Here is a 24,585-nt window from a genome sequence, read left to right as displayed (position 1 = left end):
CGGTCTCTGTTTTATTCTCAATGTCCTTATTGTTTCTCCCATGGGAACACCCCCCCCCCCCCCCCTACACACACCCTCTTCTCTGTATTTGTGGCCTACTGGATTTTATTGATCAGCCTGTGAAAGCTTGTCTGAAGAGGAGGACAGAGAGAGAGAGAGAGAGTATAAGAAAAAAGGGAGGGTGGAGAGTAGCATTTGTGTGCCAATTTTTCAATTTATGCGTGTGTATGATTGTGGGTGTGATTGGTGATCAAATAAAAATAGAAATAAATGTCTGGCTCCACATCCCTTTCAGTTACGAACTTTAGATCTTGCATTTATTAGGCTCATGGGTGATTCATTAATATTGCTATGGATACTGCCTCTTTGTGTTGCTCTTTGTTTGTTTTTACAGAAGCTGTGAATGAAGATTTACAGCCAGGCCATAACATGTTAAGACCTATTTCGTAAACTTTCCAGTCAACTATCAGGTTGTTACTAAGGCAAACAGTGCATGAGCACAAGAAGCTGAAGAAACTGCAGGGATAAGGTCAGCTGCGTCATTGTTGTTACAGATGACAAACTACAGTTTGAATTTTTTATATCATTTTGCAATTCTGCTGTGTGTGTGGCTTTTTAAAGATCGAAAAAACTGATAGAAATGTAAATTTGAGCAGTTGGCATGTCTGTGCACAGGGAGGTGTGAATGGAGGTTGCCTCCCACAGAGACAGACTGCTACCGTTCAGACCCTCCCTCAGGGCCACACTGTCAACTAAGCTTCCTCGTAACACAACACCGTACAATGTTGGTACTATCAACATGGTTGGATCGGTTGTTGTTGCCGTGGGAGGTTGGAATTCCACCCATAGATTCAATGGTCTTTCTGCTGAAATCTGGCTAAACTCCTAAACCTTGAGGATGTTGTTTTTCTTTTACATAAAAGGTAAAATGAAAATACAGAAACACCCACATGAAGAAGCTGGAAATTGTGTTGTGATGACTCAATATGACTTCATTTGTTTTGTGTTTAAACTCCACCACACTGACTTTAAAGGGAAAGCCATATTGTATTGTCTTGTATATACTGGCCACACACTGGCTCTGTAGACATGGGGTGCTTTTTTCTGGCATTGTTTCAGACCACTCACCTTGTAGAGGGAAAGGTCAACGCTAATCACTGCTTACATAATGAATTTGCATGATCATATGGGCCTTCCATCTTAATGACGCCATTGGAAAATGCCATCTCATCCTTTGCTTCAGAATATCCCATCAACGCATGAATAGCATCCTCGGTGGTGATTACGGAAGCCTTGACACATGGCTAATGTTGTTATCACGCTGTTCAAACCACTGGGTGACCATTTGTGTCCTGTTGATAGGGACATTGACATCCTGGAAGGCATTGTTCCAATCAAGAAAGAGATGCGTTATGAGATAAAGGCAATTGCTAAAAATGAATTTATTATCAGTATAGAGTTTGCCTGGCTGATGGAGGGATGCTGGAATCTAAATCATGACAGAAAGTTTACTTCAGTACAGTGCTAGCTTATTTTATCATGCCCTGTACATAAGACATGCAGGCACTGACAGACTTGGCCGTTATGTTTGTGCACTGAAACTTCATCTCTGTCTTTTTTTAAGACCACGCATTCTGTCTCCTTTCTACTGTAAGCCCTAACAAATGGTGAATGAGGCACAAAACAAAGAGGTCTTTGAAGAACAAAGTGAACCTGCCACATACAACGACTGGCTGGAGACGAATCCCATCGCGAAGATTGCACGCTTTCAACAGGGGAGGGAAAAGCATCCCGAACAACAAAATGATATAAATTACCACTGTTATGGTCTATACGGTTCAATTTAATGTGCTTGTAATGATAAATTATTTTGGTTATGAATCTAAAGTGGACCTGAGTGCAGTCTGAGCAGCAGGACTGTTAGAACAATTGCAGCTGTCTCCCAGGGCTGTGGCCATTAGTCAATAAATTAGAAAGTAATTAGTTTCTGCTTCTGTGGCTCTATTTGAAGCGCTTCACACAGGTGTAATGAAAATTTATTGGAGCTGTTGATCCGGAGGAGAAAAGAAAAGTAGAGGATTTGTAGCGTGTGATTGTAATGCAGGATTTCCATCTTCCTCTCCTTTTTTTTTGCTTGCAGCGACAGGTAAAGTTAACCATAATGACCAGTATAGTGAGTTTTGGCTTGGATACTCAGAGCTTTGTCAACAGGCCAGTTAGCTAGCAGCTATGAATATTTCATGTGTGAATACCTAATAAGAAGAAATCCTTTTTTTTTTTTTTGGAATATTTTGAATTCCCGACTTCAAATGATTTACTTTAACACTAATGACAGGACTTTCTCTGAGAAGAGCTAAATGAACATGACCAAAAATCAACCCCCAGACATTTTCTCTCTCTCCTTTACAGTCATAAATCCTGTGGTTCCGCTCAAGAGCAGACTTACTGGTGGACACATTCAACATGCGGCATAACATAAAGTAAAGCAAGCATACATACAACTTCAGAGAAGTCATGTTTTCTTTGCTGCATTTTAACAATACTATTATATGAGGAAGACGGCTTGTTCCCTGGACTGACAGTTTAATTCTGATCCTGTGTGCTTTTTGGTGAGTGGGCATCTTATCACCCTTTGTTCTTCATACAGCACCCTCATCTTTTGTACTGTCACTTGCCGCACAATCTTTTCTCTCCTAAATAAAAACAGGGAGTACATCAGGTTTACCTAATTGAACAGCTTCACATTTCCCTTTCGTTCCATTGTGTGCGGATCAAGGCAGTCACATGAAGCTTTTTGTTGGCTGACAACATCAAGGCTTTTTGTTTTGTCTGGTGGAATGTTAAGGTCAACAGGACAAGGAAGAACAGAAATGGGAAAGCGCTTGCACAACTGTGATGTCAATGAACGGCATGAAAGACGGACAGGGACAAAAGGCCACCACGGGAGCGTATGGGTAAGAAGAAAAATTGGGTAAGAGGTGAAAAAGAGATGAGGCGGAGAGAGGAGGCAGTGAGGAGATGAAGTAACAAGCGCAGGCGTGAAGTTGTGAAGGCGGCAAGAGAGAGGGAGAGAGACGGAGGAAGACCAGAAAAGACTGGGAGTGGAACAGAGACAGGATGGACGGATGGATGAGGACAATGAGGCAGATCGGTTCCAGCCCAGGCTATGGCCAATTAGAATAAAATTAGCTGGACCTTGGCAAAGGCTAGGGCGCACAGTAGGGCACGAGGAGAGGGAAGGAGGGGTGGGGGAGAGGCAAAGGGGGAGAATATCCCGGTGATTAAAACCAAATGATTAGTGGTGTGCAAGGCAGAGGGCTAGAGAGCTGGGGTCACCTGAGCCTGCAGGGAGAGAGAAGGTCTAATAGTAATGAGACCAACCTTCCCACTCCTCGTCGTCACCCGCCTCCTTTCACCCTCTCACCACCCCTTCCCTTTCTCTTGTTCAGACTCCATTTTTCTCCTCTAACCATTTTTCTCCATCTCCCACTGGTCTTTATTTACACATTCTCCCCTTTTCGGTCTGTCAGTGCGCCTTTCATTGTCTGCGGCTCCTGCCTTCCTGTGGTAAACCCTATTACTATCTATTACTGTCTCTCGCCTTTGGCCAAAACACGCACTAATGCTATTGTTGTGGGAGACAGTTTAGCGCTTTGTGATAAGCAAAGATATATGAGAGTAGTTTGTTTATCTTTTTTAATCATGAGTGTAGATCTGCAGATGTATGGTAATAGATGGATTGAGCTGCAACAAAAACTCAACACAATACTGGCATCTGTTGCAGACTCCCCATGTGCTGCTGCCTCAGTTTTCCTAATGAAGCTAAAATTTGGTCAGAGCGCTCATTCCTGTCTAAAGCAGCAATCATCTGTGATATATAGTATTTGAGTTAGACAAGGATGGCAAAGAATATTCAATGTTCCACTCTGGTGTTTCAGAGAGACAGGAGGCCAGATAACAATGGTAGTTGTTGTAATCCCCAGAAATCTGTCTTGGTCCAATTGGGTTTTGAGATTCCTCACATGAATAGGGTCGCTTTAACACACAGATCTGGTCTTGTAGGCATCCTCTGTACTGTGTGCGTATATATTTGTTTAAGTGTATGTTAGAATGAAAGTGTGTGTCTATCTATCTATCTATCTATCTATCTATCAATAATGAGGTCGGCTCGTAGGCATGTTTAATGGCCAGAGGCATGCTAATGGCAAGAAACAGCACTACTGATGCATTTACTCTGAAGGCATCAAAGCACAGTTCTCTGCTGCTTCCAACACCCCCTCAATCACCTTATTCACTACCACCTCTACCTAACTGTCAGCTCACCAGAGCCATTGATGGGCCACCTGTTGAAATCCACCAAACAACATTTTTAAACCCAACATTTTTTCTTTCTCAACTTTTTACTCTTGATAAAAAAGCTTTGCAGGAAAGGAGCCCTCTCCCACCGAGAGAAGCTGCAGCCCTGTTATTCCGGTTTTCCCTGTGATGTCCGCTATGAATAGGTAGTATCATTGTGTCTTTTTTCCAGGGAGGCAGCCTCGGTAACACCAATATGCTGCGAATCATCAAGCAATCATGCAGAACATGCAGAGAGCTGTGATAGCCTGAGAGGACAGAAATTCAGCTCTTATATGCTACTCCAAGCCCCAATCTGCCTTAATTACAAACCTTTGTGAGCTTACCTAAATTAGATTTGCCTTACTGTGGGCACACTATTTTCTGGCAAGTCAGTATTCTCCTTTGCTAGACAGTTTCTGCAAAGACCTGATGTTTCTCTTTATCTTAAGTGTGCTCCATCTCTCTGCGCCCCCTTTCCCTCCACGTCTCAAATCCCCTTCTTTTTTTGCACTTTCCATCCATCTCTCCATCATACTTTGTGTCTTTGTCTCAGTTTATTTTTGCACCTTTTCTGTAGCAGAGCAAAATTTCCTCTGCAGAGAGGTAGAGTCTAGTGGGCCTGTCAGCCCTGAAGGATTGTTGGAGATCAGAAGACATGTCAGAAGTCTGGTGGGTCTTCTCCAAACAGACCTCATACCGTTATGTGGTTGAAGCCCATAGAGAAAGTGCAAACACAGCCCTAGTTCCAGGCCACAGGTCTGACGCCATGGGAGACAGGGGTGGGTCTTGCTGCAGTCAGACAGACAGCCTTGAATAAAGAGATCCATACACAGGGTGGATTGGTTGGCGAGAGAATGTGTGTTCCACTCTACAATGGCAAGAAACACAGGCAGCTGCATGCACAGAGGGAGAAAGAGAGAGAGAAAGAGAGAAGTGACACATAGACAGTGCACTATACAGTATGTGACCATTGTTTGAGTTGCCAAATTGCTCTGTTGTTGGCCAGCGATTATCTGTGATACAGAACACCATGATGAGCTTTCAGTTTGAAGAACATTGGAGAGGAGGAAAAAGGGAGCAAATAAAGGCCTTCCCTGTTGGCTACCTGTGATGACTTAGCCAAGCCAGGAGACTTATTGCACAGTCTGATGCATAAGGCCTGGCGGCCTGTATCACTTTAATACAAGAAAAAGAGGAAACAGTAAAACTGCCAACGTCTGCCGGATGTATTGTACTGTATACAGTGCCCCAGAATGGCCTCTGGTCGGAGGTGAGCGGTGGCAGTTTCAGCCGGCCGTAGGGACAGTGGACAGGAGGCCTGGTCACCTGGATGACAGCAAGGGTCACAGGGTCCCCTGGGGAGGAGATATCCCAAAGGGGGTGGGCAGATGGGGTCTGGAATGAGTGTTCTCAGACAGGTGGATGGCTGTCACCCTCATTTTGCCACCGCCAGCAAGCAGGTGGCCTCTCCCTCCTCCTCTTCCCCTCAAGGGTCACCTTCACATGGCACTGCTTCCCCCTGGGTCCCGTCCCATCATATATACACTGTATGCACACACACTTGTGCTCTCACACACACAAACACACACCCCAATGGTTCTCATACTGCGCGACTCTCAGTCAACCCCAGCACCTGGGGACTGGGCGCGTAAACAGTCGCTCTCAAGGTTGAACCCAGGTGTTTCATTTCCATTAAGGCCCTCATCACATTCACAGCCTCCTCCCTCTGACTTTGGTCATAACACAGACGGAATAGTCATTAAATTTCAGATTACCTTCTCTTTGCCTTTGTAGATGTTGAGATGCATAGGGTCTATTTTAGATGTCTGTCTATGAAATAATTATCTGCCAACTCTCTGCCCCCGACATCTTCAAAAGAGGATGTTCCATTGATGATATTTGCCCTACATCATAGCTTTGCTCTTGCCGCGACTCTAAAACCCAATATAGCGTAATTAAACTAACAAAGTGACATCAATAAAGACAGAAGTGCTCTGTAATTACAGTCTGTGCTAGGACATCATAAGCAGGCAGTGTCATCACCCTAACGAAGGAAATAAATCGATGGCAGACAGACAAAGCCCCGCTTTACGATCCCCTTCTCCTCTGACACACAAAGCCAACCATAAACACGAGTAAGGCGAGAGTTTAATGGCAATCTTAAAGTTGCAGAGGCCACTGGCTTGTCTTTACTGCTCCTGCCCAGCAATACAATTGGTGCCTTGACACTTTCACCACTCCCTTCCTCTCCTTCATTAGTTGTGCTTCTCTCTGTTTCTCCCCTCAGTCTGCTTTTACCCTTCTCCTTCCCTCCTATATGGTGTCTGGTCTCCTCATCCTCTGGAGACACATGAGTGGCAGGCCTCCCCCTTAATAACTGTGTATTCCAATTCTGACACGGTTGCACAAAAGCAGACACACATAGATAGACACACAAGAAAATAATATGTTGCAGGATTTCAAGATTGGCATTCCCACGTTGCCTCTTCCTGCAGAGCGCCATGTGGACAGCAAGGCTAAATGTCAAGGAAATATATTTAATTCCACGCGCACACACACACAAGCATACACTTGAAAACCCAACACAGACAAGACACCCCCCACACTGATAGTGTTTGGAGTGTGAGGCTAAATGTCAAGGGATGATGTAAATTCGCATGATTGCTTCCAGAAGTAGTTCATCACAATGCCAGCGCTGGCCACAGCAGTGTCTCATTGTCCTCCAAGAATTTTGCCGAGCAGGACGCTGGGACTCGAGCAGGAGCAGCGGACCATGTTTGTGTGTGTGGGCGGTGATGGTGGGGTCCTCTAAATATATAAAACCCACTGTCTTTCGTAACCCTGGCTTTTATCGGGGCTGACCCAGTTTCCTGAGAAACACATGGTATAAATTCCCTAAAAAAAACCATTCAGTAAATCTACACAGATATTTTCCTTCACTGTGTGTCCCGCACATCAGGGGTTCCAGTCACATACAAACACGAGGGAGTACATGAACCACACTCAGAGACTTGCATCAGAAATGGGGATGTGTGTCATGCTTGAGTTTTGTATAACATTCTTTAGATATTATACATGGTCTCAGGGCGACAGGAGATGATCTCCCTCAGCCCCCTTTCCCCCTACACATCATTTGACCAAAGAAAACCCTGCAGAATATGATATTTTAAAGAAATATGAGCAGCGGATGAGTTGTAAATGTGTGTATGATACTGTACTAACTGTACATTCTAGAGCACTTCTCCCTTTGCCAGGCCCTATACGCGGCACAGAGCCAGAAGCAAACTCTTTGCCATGCTGTGGCTGTTGCCTTGACTCCCCCCCCCCCCTCTCCAATTCTCACAGCCTGCTTGCTGAGGTGACTGATGAGCAGACTCACTGGTGTGTCAAATATGGGGGAAATAGTCAATCAGCTAGGCCGGTGTGGCAGGTCTTCGTGCTGCTGTAGTTTGGAAATGCTGCTGTAGGAAGTGTGTAAGTCATGCTCTGTGCCAGACTGAGGATAAACATTTTATGGTTTTGGAATAGGGGGGTTTACACCTCTTACGCTTCTGGAGGGCATGTCTCGATGCTCATTGCATCTGTGTTTAGTCCACCCCAAGCAGTGTGGGATAATGATTTATTACGCTATGCCCACTATCATGCCAGCCGCGCTTGACTGTGTCTCTGTCTGCATATTTACATGTGTGCGTGTATGCGTGTGCGTTTGCGTGTGTGTGTTTAAGAAACCAAAGGAGGAAGGGGGGGGGGGGGGGAGGGGGAGGTGGGAGGAGAGGATGTTTGTGTGTGGATCATTTATGGAGTAGAGAGTGTTGATGTGATTTAGTGTGTGGGAGCTCAATGGGCCACTGAACTTGGAAAATGAAAAGGCAGAGGTGGCCATGATTAGAGGTGTGCCTTGCTGACTACTTTATGAGTCTATTCAGATGTGTGTGTGTACATGCGCATGTCGATGTCTGTGGGAAGACTCAGTAGCTGGACGGTGGTAGATAAACATAGCGGGACACACAGTCTATCATCTTCATTGTCTGGGTAAAGCCCATCAGGGTTGTTGTGTATAACCAGGAGAAGTAGAGTTGACTTATCCTCTGCCTCGCCCAGTCACGCTGCGTGTGTGTGTGTGTGTGTGTTTGTATGTGTGTGAGAGTGTGAGGTCCTGGCCCCAGCTGCTGCATCAGAGATGGAGTGGAGTGATCTTAGACATGTGCCAGGGGCCAAGGTCAAGGGTCATCATATACAAACATACCCAGAGAAATTGAGTGTGAGAGAGCGTCGTGCCTGTGGGATCACTTGACTAACACTCTCACCCATATGATCATATACTACCCACACCCTCTCTCCTTTCAATCTCCCTTCAGCCAATCTACCCATACACTTCTTTTTGTACTCCTTTTTGCCTATCCTTCCGCTATTGGAAACCGATTACACACACTCAAAAAAAACCCTCAACAAAACATGTCAAAAGTGCATAGGATTTTACAATGTAATGTGTGCGAATGATTGGCCCAAAAAACCCCACAACTCTTTCAAAAAAGGAGCATACTGTACCGTCTAGTTTAACAATAGCAGAAGACAAGAATAAAAGCCCAACAATAGGAAGAAAACAAGTCATTTTAAACCTTACAGTCTCTACGACGTTTTAGTTTTGTATTTATATTCTCTTTATTTTGACTTACAGACATGATAGAACATATTTAAGACAGATCTTTTTGCTGTATTGTCTGCGACAAATGTTCAGAAACCCAACAGCTGTGCTTCATGTTCAGCAGTAGCAGCCACCACAGTAATGCAGTTCCATAAGGACGGTCTGTGTATTAGGCCATGCCTGGAGAAGCCATTGCCAAAGTAACCTTTCTGCGTGCAGTCCCGTTTTATGATCAATAAGGTTAACATATTAACTGTGCAGAGTATCCACACCGTCAACAGAAACAGCATGGTCTACTTTTAATTGTCAACTAGTAAACAGGGTAAGCAATCCTGTTTTTCTTTAGCCTATGTTTCCTCTTTACTTTGTTTAAACCAGGTTGCTTAGAGCCTGGATGCTATTTTCTATGAATACGCTGCTCCACACTGACACAGTTGCACTCATTCACCACTGAAATCTTCCCAGTACAACCGCAGTCGGATGTTTTGGCCAGCTGAGCAGCTCTAATCTGTTTTGTAGAGAATTGGATCATAATGATTGTGCCACACGCGTGCAAAGGTTAGTCAAAGCTCAGCTTGGTTGATCATAAATTAACCAATTGCAGCCACTGCATTTATCAAAACGTTTCCAGTGAAAATGACTTTTAATTGCCATCAACTAAACGGGAATGACCAGCATGTATTATCATTTGATTTAGTTGTTGAGGGAAAGAAATGCCATCATACTGGCTTAACATTCTCATTCATATACAGCACACCACTGCTCACCCTTTAAGGTTGTAACTCTAAGAGCTTAACTACTGACAGTTAAAAAGATGTCAAGCAAATAGCTTCTAATTATCTTAATGTTGTTCTTTATCGTGGACAGTGCCCATTCATCAACAGTTTTTCCTGGTCAAATGTTTAAAAAAAAAGTTTTGTTGAGCCACTGAATTTGCTGTGAAACATGACTTTGCTGCATTTACTCATCTCCGCCTGTCATTTTCTCCTTGTATCTCTTACTAAGACCATACGCGACACAGTGGGCTCCCCTCTGTCGCCGCTCTGTATACTGGCACAGGATGTGTTTACGGAGGCGAATCTCAGCATGTCAGTGTTTCCGTAAAATCCCCACACCACACACAGGGATCAGAGAAGAAAGTGAACGCTACGCCGGGAATTTCTTCCTGGAATCCAGTCCAAGCATTACTGTGGAGGTGGCTTTGGACTCCAATGTGTTTAGTGCCACCTCAAGACCGTATCATCTCTGCAATCCAAGCAATGCCTGAAATTCAATTTGATCTGCATGGACACCATCACTTGATCGTGGTTGATGTCCGTCCTTCTGCCCCTCACTCTCTATCAGTGCCTGAGCTGCCGCTGAGCCCTGGGCTCCAATTAATCCCATGATGCCTCGCTGTGGTTGGTATGGTGACCAGACGGGGCACAGAGAGAGCTGTGATTCCCAGGTGAAAGGTGGGATAGACTTTCTGATTCGCTCCAGCACACAGATAGAGTTACAGCTCAATTTCAACCTCGCGCCCTCACTGGTCTATCCTCATGGCTAAAATAGAATAGGAGACGGGAGAGGAAGAATAGCTTCTTCTCTTCTTTCTCTCTGTTTTCCTGTCTGTCTCTTTTCCTTTCTCACTCCTTTTTTTTTTTTTATTGCTCCCTCTTTTCAACCCCCCCCTCCCCCCCCCCCCCCTCCCATCACTGTGCTCTTTTTTTGTTACAGAAGGGACTCTGAAATGTGCTTTATAGCTTGGTCAGCTTGTAAAGAGCACTTCTTCACTTCTCTGTAGTTCCGTCTCATTTTGAAAGAAAGTGGAGATTTTTTCTGACCTCCCTGGCTCTTTATCTGTCCTCTTTTCACTTGTTCCTCCTGCTTGTGCTTTGTTCTTTTACCTTTTTTTGTGGACAAGGCAGGATTTTTGAATTAATCATAAGTGGTTCAATAGCTGGCCTTAGCTGTGCTAAGGGATCAATAGGGGAAGGTCAGTGGCACTGTGGTGGCAGACAAGGAGGGCCATGTCCAGGTGATCCATAAGCTCGGCCTGGCACAAGTCATGATGGGGAGGAGAGCTTGTCCTTGCCCCACCCTGACTCTGTCCTAGACTCTGAGTGTAATATCTTTACTTTACAATACAGTAAATAGTAGGTATTTTATACAGATGAATGATAATATTTCAACATAATTCTAAACCTTTGCCAGCACAGACAGGCTCAGGGTTTCATGGTGTTACAGTTTGTGATACAGCTTTATATTTCCGTCTGTGTCTTAAATACTGTCAATGACACAAGATAATCTAGCATTAATAGGAAGCCAATGAATAGAAGCAAAATGATGTGCTCTCCGCTCTGACTTGGGCTGTACAAGAGCACATCATTAACTTGTTCTCCTGCTCCTTTTCTTAATAGAAAGTAAGGTTGTTGTTACTAATAATGAAAACCTGACCTTTTCTTGCTGCAGTCCAGTTCGACTTAGATTTAATTGCATTAGTATTTCTTACCATGGTAAAACGTAAGCTGCTAAAACAGCAGCTCTACCCCATGACATAAAATAAGGCTGTGCACAATTCCCTGCTGCCCATGCATTATGGAAAGTACAAAAGCATCCTCCTTACAAAGTGTCATAATAAGGCAGTGCTACAGGACTTAAGTCTACACATGCCCGATGCACACAGCGTGTAGTTGTCAGCAGGAGCTGGGCTATAGAGAAGCTTTATTCTGAAGGCACCTTTTATTTACAACGCACTGAGACACACCACGGATGATTTGTGAAGATTAGCGCAGAGGATGTGAGGTATGAATCATCGTCTCTGTAGTCGCTATTTCCAAGTTAGACTATGCACACTGACAAAAGGCTGAAAATAACATTCACCACAAACATGATGTGGAAGCCTTTTGAGCAAGCAGTTGAAAGTCATCAACATTTCAACCCAGTTAACCATATTATACGCGCTCTCACACACACACGCACACACACACACACGCACACACACACACATACAGCGACAGTGTGCATTTCAAGTGAATAAGAAATGTCTTCACAGCCAAAACCTCACAAGCACCGAAATTCAAATTCCATGTCACCTAAGCTTTACATCAAAGCCTTTACTGCTGTGTGTGTATGTGTTGACACAGAGAATGGAGCGGTGTAACCAGTGTATGACATGGCTATTTGTAAATAACGTCCCAACCTCATCCACTGGCAGGAACTGAGAGTTTTAAGTCTGAGTAGTGATGGCAGCCTCCCTGAAATGTGCATGAAACCGGCTTAGCGCTATCGGCGCAGCATCACCGCCAGTTACCAGCCTCCCTCTCACTCTGCTGGGCTGCTGTGGACCAGATAAGAGCAACACCCCCCCCCCCCCCCCCCCCCCCACCCGCCCCTCCTCCCCCCCCCCCCACTACTGCTTCCATCCGCCTTGTGTTGTCTCCCAACAATCCACCCACCCTCTCACACCAATTCACCCTTATCCTCTTTACAAGGTCTTATAGGGACAGAGACACTGATGTGGAGCTACGACCGTAATTTATATTCTTTGTAAATTGTCTGTGATTTTTTCATTGAGATAAGTGCGGGGGGAACATCTGTTTTGTGCTGGAGGGCAATGGGCCAGGGCCTGAGTTCTGTGGCAGTCATCGGCACTATAGATAGAGAGAAAGAGGGGAGGCACACGATCTGTCTCCCTACACTGAATTACAACTCCAGGGGCCCAGCTACCCTCTCATCATTACTGTTGTATTTAGTTGAACACATGGGGAAGGGTAAACAAACAATGTGCTCCATCTGTACAGCCTTGGAGATACGTGAAATCATATTTGGAAAACTTAACTTCCTGATTCATCTCAGACTAATTCAGTTAGTTGCTGTTACCGTCTCCTCGCTCCGCTATCCTTAAGTCTTTTTAAAGACGTCCATGACCATTTCCCAGACAGTCCAGAGAAGGGGGGAGGGGGGTGGGGGGATTAACATGTTATAGAGAAAGAGGGATGATGCGATATGATTTAAAAGATGTTGCGTAACTTGTTCCAGCTGACTGACCCATCACCCCCGTAATTACCATTTATAATTAAGCATTCATGGCCGAGGGCCGGGGCCACTCGGGACTAGAGGAGTAAGAACTGCGGGCATCACAGTGACCAGGCACTGAGGCCTCATTGGCAGTCAAAGAGCTGCACGACCTGCGGCGTCTCGACATACGAACACTAGCGGGGGAGTTGGAGGGGTTCAGAGCAGCGCAGACAATGAATCTCAATCCTCAGGCCGTGGCAGATTTACATTTAAAGTAGTTTTAGCGAACGCCCCACTTCCTGATGCATTCTTTGGCAGGGCTGAAGGGAGGGCTTATCTGCGAGTCATCAATTGCACGTGATGCGTCCAGATAGGAGCTCCCGACGCGGCACCAGCACCTTTCTACTCACACATCCAGCTCGAAGATGATGTGCCATCTAATAGAGCACCGTTGCTTGAAGTCTAATTACATTACACGTGGAAACACCTCTGCTCAGTGTCGACAGCTCCAGATGTGTGTGTGTTTTAACACATGTGATCCATGTTTTACCTGTGATTGACAGAACCAGTAATGACCAGCATCAGTGTGTTATTGATGTTCTGTCACTCGTCTTGCTATTAATGTTATCCCTAGATGGAGCAACAGGGCTAGCAGAAACTTTTGTGTGTGTGTGTGTGTGTGTGTGTGTGTGTGTGTGTGTATGTGTGTGTGTGTGTGTGTGTGTGTGTGTGTGTGCTCAGGGGCATATTTGTGCCTCATATTTATACTTACAGTTATAGGGTTGGTGTGTGTCTGTGACATCAAATGTAGGTGTGTGTGTGTGTGTGTGTAGATGTGTTTGGATGAGTAGTAGGTGTGAGTGTCGTTGTTGACACAGTGGGGTAAAGGCTGTGATAGCTGAAGGCTCTGATGGGTAATTGAGAACAGCAGGTGTCACCTCCCCCCTGAGCCACTTCAGGCCCCAACCAGCTCACCCTCCGATCTTCAAAGCCTCTCCTCTCCTTTCCTTTCCTCTCCTCTCCTCTCCTCTCCTCTCCTTTAATTTCTTCTCCTCTCCTCTGATATACTCTATTGTCCTCTCTCCCCTCCTCTCCTCTGCTCTGCTCTGATATACTCTATTCTCCTCTCTCCCCTCCTGTCCTCTCCTCTCCTCTGATATACTCTATTATCCTCACTCCTCTCCTCTCTTCTCCTCTCCTCTGATATTCTCCTCTCTCCCCTCCTCTCCTCTCCTCTCCTCTGATATACTCTATTATCCTCACTCCTCTCCTCTCTTCTCCTCTCCTCTGATATTCTCCTCTCTCCCCTCCTCTCCTCTGATATACTCTATTCTCTCCTCTCCTCTCCTCTCTTCCTCTCTCCTCTCCTCTCCTCTGATATGCTCTATTCTCCTCACTCCTCACTCCTCTCCTTTGATATACGCTATTCTCCTCTCTCCTCTCCTCTCCTGTCCTCTGATATGCTCTATTCTCCTCACTCCTCACTCCTCACTCCTCACTCCTCACTCCTCACTCCTCACTCCTCTCTCCTCTCCTCTCCTCTCCTCTCCTCTCCTCTCCTCTCCTCTGATATACGCTATTCTCCTCTCTCCTCTTCTCTCCTCTCTCCTCTACTCTCCTCTCCTCTGATATTCTCTATTGTCCTCTCTCCTCTTCTCTCCTCTCTCCTCTACTCTCCTCTCCTCTGATATTCTCTATTGTCCTCTCTCCTCTTCTCTCCTCTCTCCTCTACTCTCCTCTCCTCTGATATTCTCTATTCTCCTCTCTCCTCTTCTCTCCTCTCTCCCCTCCTCTCTTCTCCTCTGATATATTCTATTATCCTCACTCCTCTCCTCTGATATACTCTATTCTCCTCTCTTCTCTCCTCTCCTGTCCTCTGATATGCTCTATTCTCCTCTCTTCTCTCCTCTCCTGTCCTCTGATATGCTCTATTCTCCTCACTCCTCACTCCTCACTCCTCACTCCTCTCTCCTCTCCTCTCCTCTCCTCTCCTCTCCTCTGATATACGCTATTCTCCTCTCTCCTCTTCTCTCCTCTCTCCTCTACTCTCCTCTCCTCTGATATTCTCTATTGTCCTCTCTCCTCTTCTCTCCTCTCTCCTCTACTCTCCTCTCCTCTGATATTCTCTATTCTCCTCTCTCCTCTTCTCTCCTCTCTCCCCTCCTCTCCTCTCCTCTGATATATTCTATTATCCTCACTCCTCTCCTCTGATATACTCTATTCTCCTCTCTTCTCCTCTCCTCTGATATTCTCCTCTCTCCCCTCCTCTCCTCTGATATGCTCTATTCTCCTCTCTCCTCTCCTCTGATATACTCTATTCTCCTCTCTCCTCTCCTCTGATATACTCTATTCTCCTCTCTCCTCTCCTCTCCCCTCCTCTCTCCTCTCCTCTCCTCTCCACTCTCCTCTCCTCTTCTCTGATATACTCTATTCTCCTCACTCCTCTACTCTCCTCTCCTCTCTCCTCTCCTCTCCTCTGATATACTATATTCTCCTCTCTCCTCTCCTCTCCTCTCCTCTGGTATGCTCTATTCTCCTCTCTCCTCTCCTCTCTCCTCTCCTCTCCTCTGATATACTATATTCTCCTCTCTCCTCTCCTCTCCTCTCCTCTGGTATGCTCTATTCTCCTCTCTTCTCTCCTCTCTCCTCTCCTCTCCTCTGATTTATTATATTCTCCTCTCTATCCTCTCCTTTCCTTAAGTCTCCTCTCCTCTCTTTTGCTCTCATTTCTCTTTTCTGTTCACCTCTTCCTCTCCTTTCCTCTCTTCTCCTCTCCTCTGATATACTCTATTCTCTCCTCTCCTTTCCTCTCTTCTCCTCTCCTCTCCTGTCCTCTCGGCTGCACTGCCAGTTGAGCTTACTGGGGAGAAAAGCAGTATGTATGGTATTAATCAAAGCCTGGGCATCATGGGGAATAGGAAAGGGGCTACAGCTATTACTGCTACACCGGTTCACCAAGACCAAAAATCTTTCATTCTCTGTAACCCTTTTGACAAGAGTACACTTAATACAGTTGAGTGGTTTTGAGTCTGGTTAAACAGGAATAGTGTATTTTAAGAAATACATTGAGGACATACTATGATCCATTGTATGTTTGTTTTTTTATATTCTATGAATAGCTAATAGTTGCCACAAATGTGTCTGCACCTCCACAAGCCTGCTTCTGTTCTACATAAATATAATGTTTATTCAAGTCAGAACATTTCAAAGTTCCATCACTGAACATTTTAGGATTTTCGGATAATTCACCAGAGCTCACCACTGATCCCTGTTGGAACAGGAGATTCTCTCACACTCACACAGAGTTGTGTCTCTGTCTCTGTCTGTCTCTGTCTCTGTCTCTTTCAGCTTCTCCCCCCCTCTCTCTCCGTGTATGTTGGCCTTTAGACAGTGGCGCTGAGCCTGTGAGCTGTGTGTTGCCTGCCTGTGGGCCAGTGCTCCCCTCCTTTGGCTTTGTTACCCATGCTGAACACGTCACCAACCTCATAAACCCCCCCACTCTCCCCCTGACTTTTTCAAATGAACAAATCTGATTGAGCGAATGCCATTACCTGGGTAAATGAATGATTCCTAAAGGACTGGACAAGGCCTAACACCACCCTGAGGGTAAAGCTTATTATCGCTGCAAACTCCAAAGAGGAGAGAGGTGGCTGTGGAGCTTGTATGCACTTTGTCAGAGGCCTGTATTTCCATATTAATCTGCCACATTTAGGCATCTGAGACAGAGAGCCTCCTGTCACGCTTCTTTGATAACAGAGCAGTTAGCTTTTTCCCCTCATGTATAAATATGTATAATTCTGATAAGATTAATTGAAACGCCTAAGTATACAGTGGAAGGGGATGAGTGGGAGGGAGAGAGTGGGAGATAGCAGGAGGGAGAGCAGACACATTATGTTGCCATAGCATGCATTTTAGACTGGCCTCTGCCTTAGACCTACTCCAGAGTGGGTGCCGAGGCTCTCTCCTGTGGGTCCAAAGTGCCTTGAATTGAAAATAGCATCTACTTAACAGTCCCTCAAAAATAGCTGAGCGAATATGTTTTCGCGCAGAGCCGATAAATACGGTGTGGAGCCTCTGACACCGAAGCCTCACCCCAATTTCCAGTGCTCTGGAGGAGATCAGATAGCCCCGTGTCATTTGATTTTCTGCCTTATCTCATCTGCGCCCATCTTTTTGTCTCAAGCAGAGCTACATTTTAAGAAGCACACACTCCTTGTATCTTTTTGAAGGACGAAATCCAGAATGATATTGAAACAAATAATAGGATCGCACCGTTAGAGAGGCCCATTCTGCTGTATGATTGATACCAAGTGCTGATGTAGGCATGTCAAATGAGTGTCCTTCAAGTGACATTTGGGATGCAAATCTGTAGAAGTGCATGTGGAGATTGCAGCAATCTGCAAAGTTCTTATAGTTCATGAATGCCATTTATGACCACACCTTCACGATGGGTGACATTAAGGATGCTGTAAACTATAACACAATTTATACTTTGTGTATATTCCCACACGGTCATTGAGGGGTTCCACTTTTTAAACTGACCAATAAAAATGTCTGTTTGATAGCTGTTTTCTGCAAAGTATGCTGAGTGCTAAACAAGGGAGGGCAGTGAGTGAGGAGAAAACAGCAGGAGAGAGAGGGAGGTGTGGGAGAGCGGAGGTAAGGAATCCTGGGACAGATGAAACAAGAGGGAGAGCGAAAGCAGAAGAGGAGTTGGAGCGAGGGAGGAGACAAAGGCAGTCCCTGGTGCGCAGCTTGAGTTGACTGACGGCAAGAAGAGAGGGCTGTAGAGAGAGGAAGGGAGGAGGAAAGGGAAGAAGGGAGATCAGCAAGGAGTGAGCGCGTCAGTGTGTGAGTGGCGTCTCTCATTAGAAGGTGCTGTCAGGGGCCACAGAGGGGGGACTCCAGGGACCCCATCCCCCACTTCTCCTCCTTCTCCGCCGGCCCCTGAGATCCGGCCGGGAAAATGATTGATGAGTGATACCAAGATAAACACGCGCCTTGGCCCCCAAAGGCAGCGCTGCAAAATGATGCATGCAGCGTTATAAATAAACCTTGTGGAAAAAAATAAAAACCTTTGCAATAAACAACGAAACAATGCAAAATAACCGTTGGGTTTTCTTATTTTGAATATTGTTAGAGAAGACACAAATCAACCCGGCTTTTGTTCTTTGCTTTGATGAGGTTTTTTTATTTTTGTGTTGTGTGTGTGTGTGTGTGCGTGTGTATCTATATGCATGTGAGCAGTGAGCACAAGGCTCACCAGCTGTCTGGTTGGTTAAGCCCCCCCTCAACAGTTACACTGCCTTCTCAGCAGCATGGGCAGACGGCTTTTCCCACTCATTCACTGTGAGGCCCCAAACACTGAGGCAAACCTGTTGTCATTCGAGAGAGCGTCAAACCTTAGCAGGTGTGTGTGTGTGTGTGTGTGTGTGTGTGTGAGTGTGTGTGTGTGTGCTGGAGGACTGTGTGGGAAACTGATGTAGCATATGTATGGATTCATACCGATGATGCATAGCCACTCCACAATACAATCAAAAACAAATACACCCACACAAAACTATGTTAAACTGCTCACTAATTGTTGAGTAAGCCATAAATGTTTTATGCTACACTTTCTGTTAATGTTTTACACTAAGCGCCAAATGCCTCTGTTACAAATCGAAGTGGAAAAGCAGATTATCATCAAATAGTTACATTATATCATTATGAGCCTACAGGCTGTGGTCTGGTGGAGGGAGAATGAATTATGAATGGAGTGTGAGGGAGGATCTTCGCTTCCCCCGAGGGACTTCCAACACCACAACTCATTTAAGTTGGATGAATGAGAGATAAGGAAAGAAGCCCCCCACCCCCGTGCTGCTTTCCTTACACACTGCCCTTCATGTAATTTACTCCGTGAGAAGAGGTGTCACTTAAGCGGCTCGCAACACACACACACTTCTCATTGGGAGAAATGTATGCTGAAGGGTGCTTTGTTCATTGTCAAACTGTGCATACCAATGCTTAAAAAAACACCATAAAGAAGTCTTGTCATCTAAGTCACTGGTGCATTTTCTGCCCGGCGCAGACTCGTGTCGGGCCTCTTTGTACATCTCTAAAATGAGTCCCCGTGCTGTGCTTTAGCTTTGCCTAAAAAGTCTTCTCATCTCTTCTCATCTTTCTCTCTTTTGCTCTCCCTCTCCTTGTCCTGTCTCCACGGATCCAGGCCGCAGAATGGGTCGATGATATTGTACAATAGGAAGAAGGTGAAGTACAGAAAGGATGGCTACTGCTGGAAGAAGAGGAAAGACGGGAAGACCACACGGGAGGATCACATGAAGTTGAAAGTGCAGGGAGTTGAGGTGAGTGCGCTTACAAGAGTTTGTGTTTGCAGGGAGTGAACGACGGAACAGGCGGGGCAGGGGTGGGTATGGGGCGGGCGAGAGCCAGCCTTCACCCTGACACAGACAAACACAGGTCTACAATGAGCTCTCCCCTGGCTGTAATGGAGACAGTCACATGCTGCAGTTGGCCGTGTCTCAAAGGAGCCTTAATGGAGACAGTCACATGCTGCAGTTGGCCGTGTCTCAAAGGAGCCTTACCAAGAAACAATGCGGCACAACAATAGTTTTCCCTGGGAAGCCAGTGGAGTGGAACCGATTGTTTGTACCTTATTAAGGCTGTGGATGTTGCCTTTGCTCCAGAGAGCCTACATTAATCTTGCTGCCTCAAAGCAGCACTGTGGAGCGAGCGTTCCTACACCTCACTCCACGTCACTCCCCATACCAGCCACTGCAATAAAAGGCCCGGATGTGTCTGGCTGGCTCAATCTTGCTCAATCTTGCTCGACCTGAGGTGGTGCCAATGCAGTGTTGACACCCTGGCTGATTTATAATCAGTCCCATGTATGAGACATCTTCACTTCCTTTGCTTTCAGGAGTGCTAACGGCTGGGTTGTGGGGTCTTTCACACATTTAGCCACAAGCACAGATGGCAGAAGCACAGGAGTTGAGCAAGAGTAGTTAGAGATGTGGGGATATTGGTCTCCTCGTCGTGTGTGTGCACATGTACACACACAAACGCAGTGTCACCATTCACTTACACTACACATAACCACACACCTCAGGGAGCGGTGCTGTGAGTCTGTCACACAGTGCGACAAAGACAAAGCTCAGGCATTCTCTCAACAGGGGCTCTGCTCCCTGTTTGTACTCCTCCAGATATTTGTCACTCCAAGAAAATGGCCCTCTTCGCTCGCCTTGCCAGCTCAGTGTCATCTCGGGTCCTGCAGTGGTCTGATAACCTGTTGGGACTACACACATCCATCATTTTTGGACTGGTGTATATCTTTCTGGTTTTTGACAGTCATGGCTTTACAGAAGGTTTAGTCAGCCAACTTGATACAGTTCTATTAACATGTGAATACAGATTATGTACAGTAATGCTTAGCATGTTGGTTCAGACTTTGTCAATCCGTTAGACTGCATAAAGGCTATGACAAATGTGGAAGTGCTGTCTTACATAAAAGGCAGAACAAGTGTTTCTTACTCAAATGATTTGATGATGTGGTAAGAGTAGTAGCTGGCTCTTGAGTGTTAAACGTGGCTTGTAAAATTATTCCAAGAGCCAGCTGCTCCCTCAAACCAGTCCTAAAGCAGGCATAAACAATATAAATAAAACATATATCTAAAGCAGAACATTTACTAGAAAGTGGAAACAGATGTCAGCTGACAATGTCCCCACATCTCCCTTACTTCTGCTGTCTGCTACATCACCGTGGCCCACTTCAGCAAACGCTGAAGCACTGCCCCCCCAACAGAATACTGTACTTAATGCCACTGTCCTATTTTCCAGCATCAACGCTGGTCAATGCTCCAGAAAAGCAACCGTTTTTCTTTAAAGCAACACTCTCAACTGGCACATCACAGCCAATGTATCTTGGGAACTTCTCCTGCCGCGTGTTCTTCTGTGGTTTTGTAGCTGTCACAATGGACAAAGAGAAACATACTGTTACGGTATAAAATTATCCGGACCTCTGTGACCAGCAGTCGCAGCTTTATAGAATGAATATAAAAAAAAGAGATTTCCTGGCAAGTCATAGCTGAAGAGATTGGCTCTTAAGGTGAGGAATCACGTGAAATAAAACACAAAAGACTATTGAATCCAGGGAAGCGTTTCAGGTTCCCGGTATGTGCTGCACGTTGTGCACTATATGCTGTTCAGTCCTGATAACTTGCCCCGGCGTGTCCGATGTGTACTAAGTGTGACATATGGAGCACATCATATGATGCCTTGGTGCACCGTGGTGGCGGTGTGGTTTGAATTTTAGCCAGACTTAAACAGAAGCAATACGTGCTGGAAACAGTAATGGGGCAGATTATATAACCCTTGAAAATATGAAGAATAAGCTTTTCTTGACATCCCAATCCACACTTGAAATGAACATTAAATAGTGCACTGGTGACTTTTACAGTATTTTACATCCATCAGTAGCAATAATGAGCCGGAGGGTTGAGACATTCAGTTGTGGAAACACTAAAGCTGTAGTGTGCAGTGTACAGTATGCAACAACATGAGATAAAGGATGTACTAAAGCACAGTCATCATGAGTCACACATAAAGACTGATGGCTGTTCACCGAGTGTAACACTCCATCCTGTGATTTTGCTCTGAGAGCTCCAATATGTTGCAACCGGTCTAATTTACCAGAGCTAATTGCTGTATGAGCAACAGTGCCAATGCAAGGTGTGAAGGTGAGCTTGGTGGAGAGAGAGAGAGAGAGAGAGAGAGAGAGAGAGAGAGAGAGCACAAGTAGAACCTGACTCAGGGCTGCAACGCTACATGGGATCTCATAGAAATTGAACTCTAACTAATGGCATACTGTATATACCGTAAGCCTATTGTACTTAAAAATGCACTACACACATTGTCCGTGATGACTTGCGCTGCTGAGACTGTGTTGTGTGTTGTTGTGTACACGTCCACATCTTGCAGCCTTGGAAGACCTGAGTCATGTCCTTCTCACACCTCACCCATCAAGACTGACAGAGGGAGGTGATCCATCACTGCTGCAAACAGCCTATGATGGGAACCATGACCCATCACGCACAGTCATGTTTATTGCAAGCACATACAAATGACTTGACCTGTTGCCTTCTGTACAATGAAAGTATGAGACCACAGGAGAGTATAAGGAGCTATCTATTTCTGTTTACTACTCTATTTAGAAGGAGATGACAAAGATCCATTTAAATACATAATTCATATCATACCAGAATACAAAGAGTTGACATAACTTGAGCATAACCTCAGCACCTAAACACGGCAGTCTTTACATCACTTGTGCTGTGCTGTAGCTGCTCTGATTCCCCAGCCATCCCGTGCTTAATAGAGGTTCTGTGGTTATTACATGGGCCAGGTTTAGTGCACAGAGTGGACAAGTGTTGTGGGTGGTTCAAGCAAGTGATGTTCAGTGGCTCCGGCGAGAGAAAGGCTGCGAGTCCGGGAGCGAGGGGCCTTCTGGGGCCTGCAAGAAGCAGCCTAGCGTGGCAAGAGTGGATGTCAGCGTGTGCTGCTGCTGTCCTGTCTGCTCCGCAGTGCTGGCTCAGCAGCCCGTATAAACCAAGGCTCTACTCTCTTTCTCCTTCCCTCTCTCTGTCTCTGAGTGTCGTTTTCTCTTTCCCCATCTTTCTCTATGTCTTTTATTTCCCTCCCTTTTAATTCTTTCACTAGATTTTTCATTGTCCTGCTCTACTCCTACCTCTCTTTCTCCTTACTGCCCTTTATCACCTCCCGAACTCCTCCTTCCACCACCCTTCCAGTCCACTGTCCAGACGGACAGAAACTTGACTTGGGCGGTAATGCTCCCTGTTCCCTAAAATTGGAGCGCAGGGCATGTTGCGGCATTAGCGCTTAACAGGCCGTGAAATAGCAGCCTGCCTTCCTGACGTCTCCCCCATCACTCCAGGTGAGTTGGCCAGACGGCTGGATAAATGAGCAAGCAGCACCCCCAGCAACCAGCATGCATTTGGGGCACCTGAGGAGAGATGTCCATCAGTGATTATCTCACCACACCCTGCTCTTACCGAGCTCAAGTTCTTCACCAGCTCCTGGCCATGGACAAACTTCCACGCTAATCCTTGCAACCACTCTAATGAGGATGTCCAGTGGCTGTCTATCAGTCAGCATCCTTGGTTACATCAGGTTTTGAGTGGCTTCATTCTCCCACAAAGTGATGTCATCTTAATTCAGGCTGTACGTCTCATAGTATGCATAGCTCTAGCATCCCCTGGCTTCTTGCTGTGAAATAGCAGAGACCTCAAACACATCTGCTTTGACAAACTCCAGGTGATCTCTGTTCTGCTTCTTGTCGAGCCCAACGCTAGCACCTCTTCTTATCTGATTATCTGTTAATATCGGCTTAACCCCCCCCCCCCATCTCCTCCACCCTTTCTCTCCTTTCTCCCTATTATTCCTAAGCTTTAATAAACTCCCTAAAATGCAGATCGATTTTCTCTTAAGTAAAGGTGGCAGTGCCTCTGACTTATTTCATTACCACAGGCTAATTATACCGATTGAAATGAGCTTCACCTCTTAAGGTGTGCTGTGCTGTGCTGTGCTGCTCTGCTCCCCCTTCGCTTCCTAGACTTTAATGCCAATACAGTTCTCTACCAATTCCCTAACTCCCATTCCTGCCTCAGCTCCACCACGGCATCCCTTCACCCAACCCTCTCACCCTCCACCTCCTAAATAATCAGCTGGTGCATCCTTAGCCCCTGTAACTTGTCATTTCATGTTGGATCCACCCTAATGTGTGATTTCAACTGTGCAACTGTGCAATGAAGGAAGGTAATGGAGCATGCTGGTGGCTCAATCGCCTCTGTTCATTGATAATAATGAAGACAAATGTCAAAACATTAGTTGCTAATGTTGTAATGGAGTGGATGCTAGTGGATGCACGCTGGATGCTACACTGCATTGGCTTTCAATATCACATGACCTTCAACATTTAACTCCTCTTTTTACGAGGGGTCTAGCAATTCCTTTTGCAGCAAATCAAACATTGAAGTTTTTTGTCTATTCAAGCACATTTATATCTGAATTCACATGACTCTCTGGAGACACAGCTTCATACTTTTTTTGTCTGTTTCTTAAAACATGATTGGAAAAAATAACATTTCACAATGTCATGGCCACCTGGGTGGGTTGGATGGTAACTTATAATCATAGGAGCTGCATATCTGTGAAATAGAGTTGCTTTTTGGCGGCTTTATGTGTTTTCAGTTGCAGTGCTCGCACTTATTCACAGATGCAGTGGCTGATATCAGCAGATTGTGAGGCCAGATGTGAGAGGGCACTAAACAAACCCCTGTTTCTGAGAGGAGGTGACACTGTGCATGCTCCCCCTCCTGCCCCTGCTCCAAGTCAACTGTGAAATTAAGATCAGATTACTGACACAGGCAATGCCCAAAGCAAAAAAGTTAGTTTTTTCCTTTTTTATTCATATTTATAGGCTGTATTGATTACTGTTTCCATTGTCTTGGAGCCTTTTTTTGTTATTCAGTATTTATTTATTTGCCTCGGAGCTCACACAGCTAGATTGAATTACCTGATTGTGGAGG

The 24,585-nt window shown here is 45.6% G+C and overlaps 1 protein-coding gene across 5 annotated transcripts in view; it reads left to right on the top strand.

The window, feature by feature from the left end:
• camta1a (calmodulin binding transcription activator 1a) overlaps positions 1-24,585 on the top strand; it is a 269,614-nt gene that overhangs the window by 136,335 nt on the left and 108,694 nt on the right. For all 5 annotated transcript variants that reach the window (XM_029436629.1, XM_029436628.1, XM_029436627.1 and 2 more), the window contains exon 5: positions 19,191-19,326. In XM_029436629.1, coding sequence (XP_029292489.1) covers positions 19,191-19,326 — 136 coding nt within the window. The remainder of the gene's footprint in view (positions 1-19,190; positions 19,327-24,585) is intronic.

The sequence above is a fragment of the Cottoperca gobio genome, chromosome 7, assembly GCF_900634415.1.
Source record: "Cottoperca gobio chromosome 7, fCotGob3.1, whole genome shotgun sequence".
Taxonomy (NCBI): Eukaryota; Metazoa; Chordata; class Actinopteri; order Perciformes; family Bovichtidae; genus Cottoperca; species Cottoperca gobio.
The sequence above is the reverse complement of the archived record's forward strand: the minus strand, read 5'-3'. Positions and strand labels throughout refer to the sequence as shown.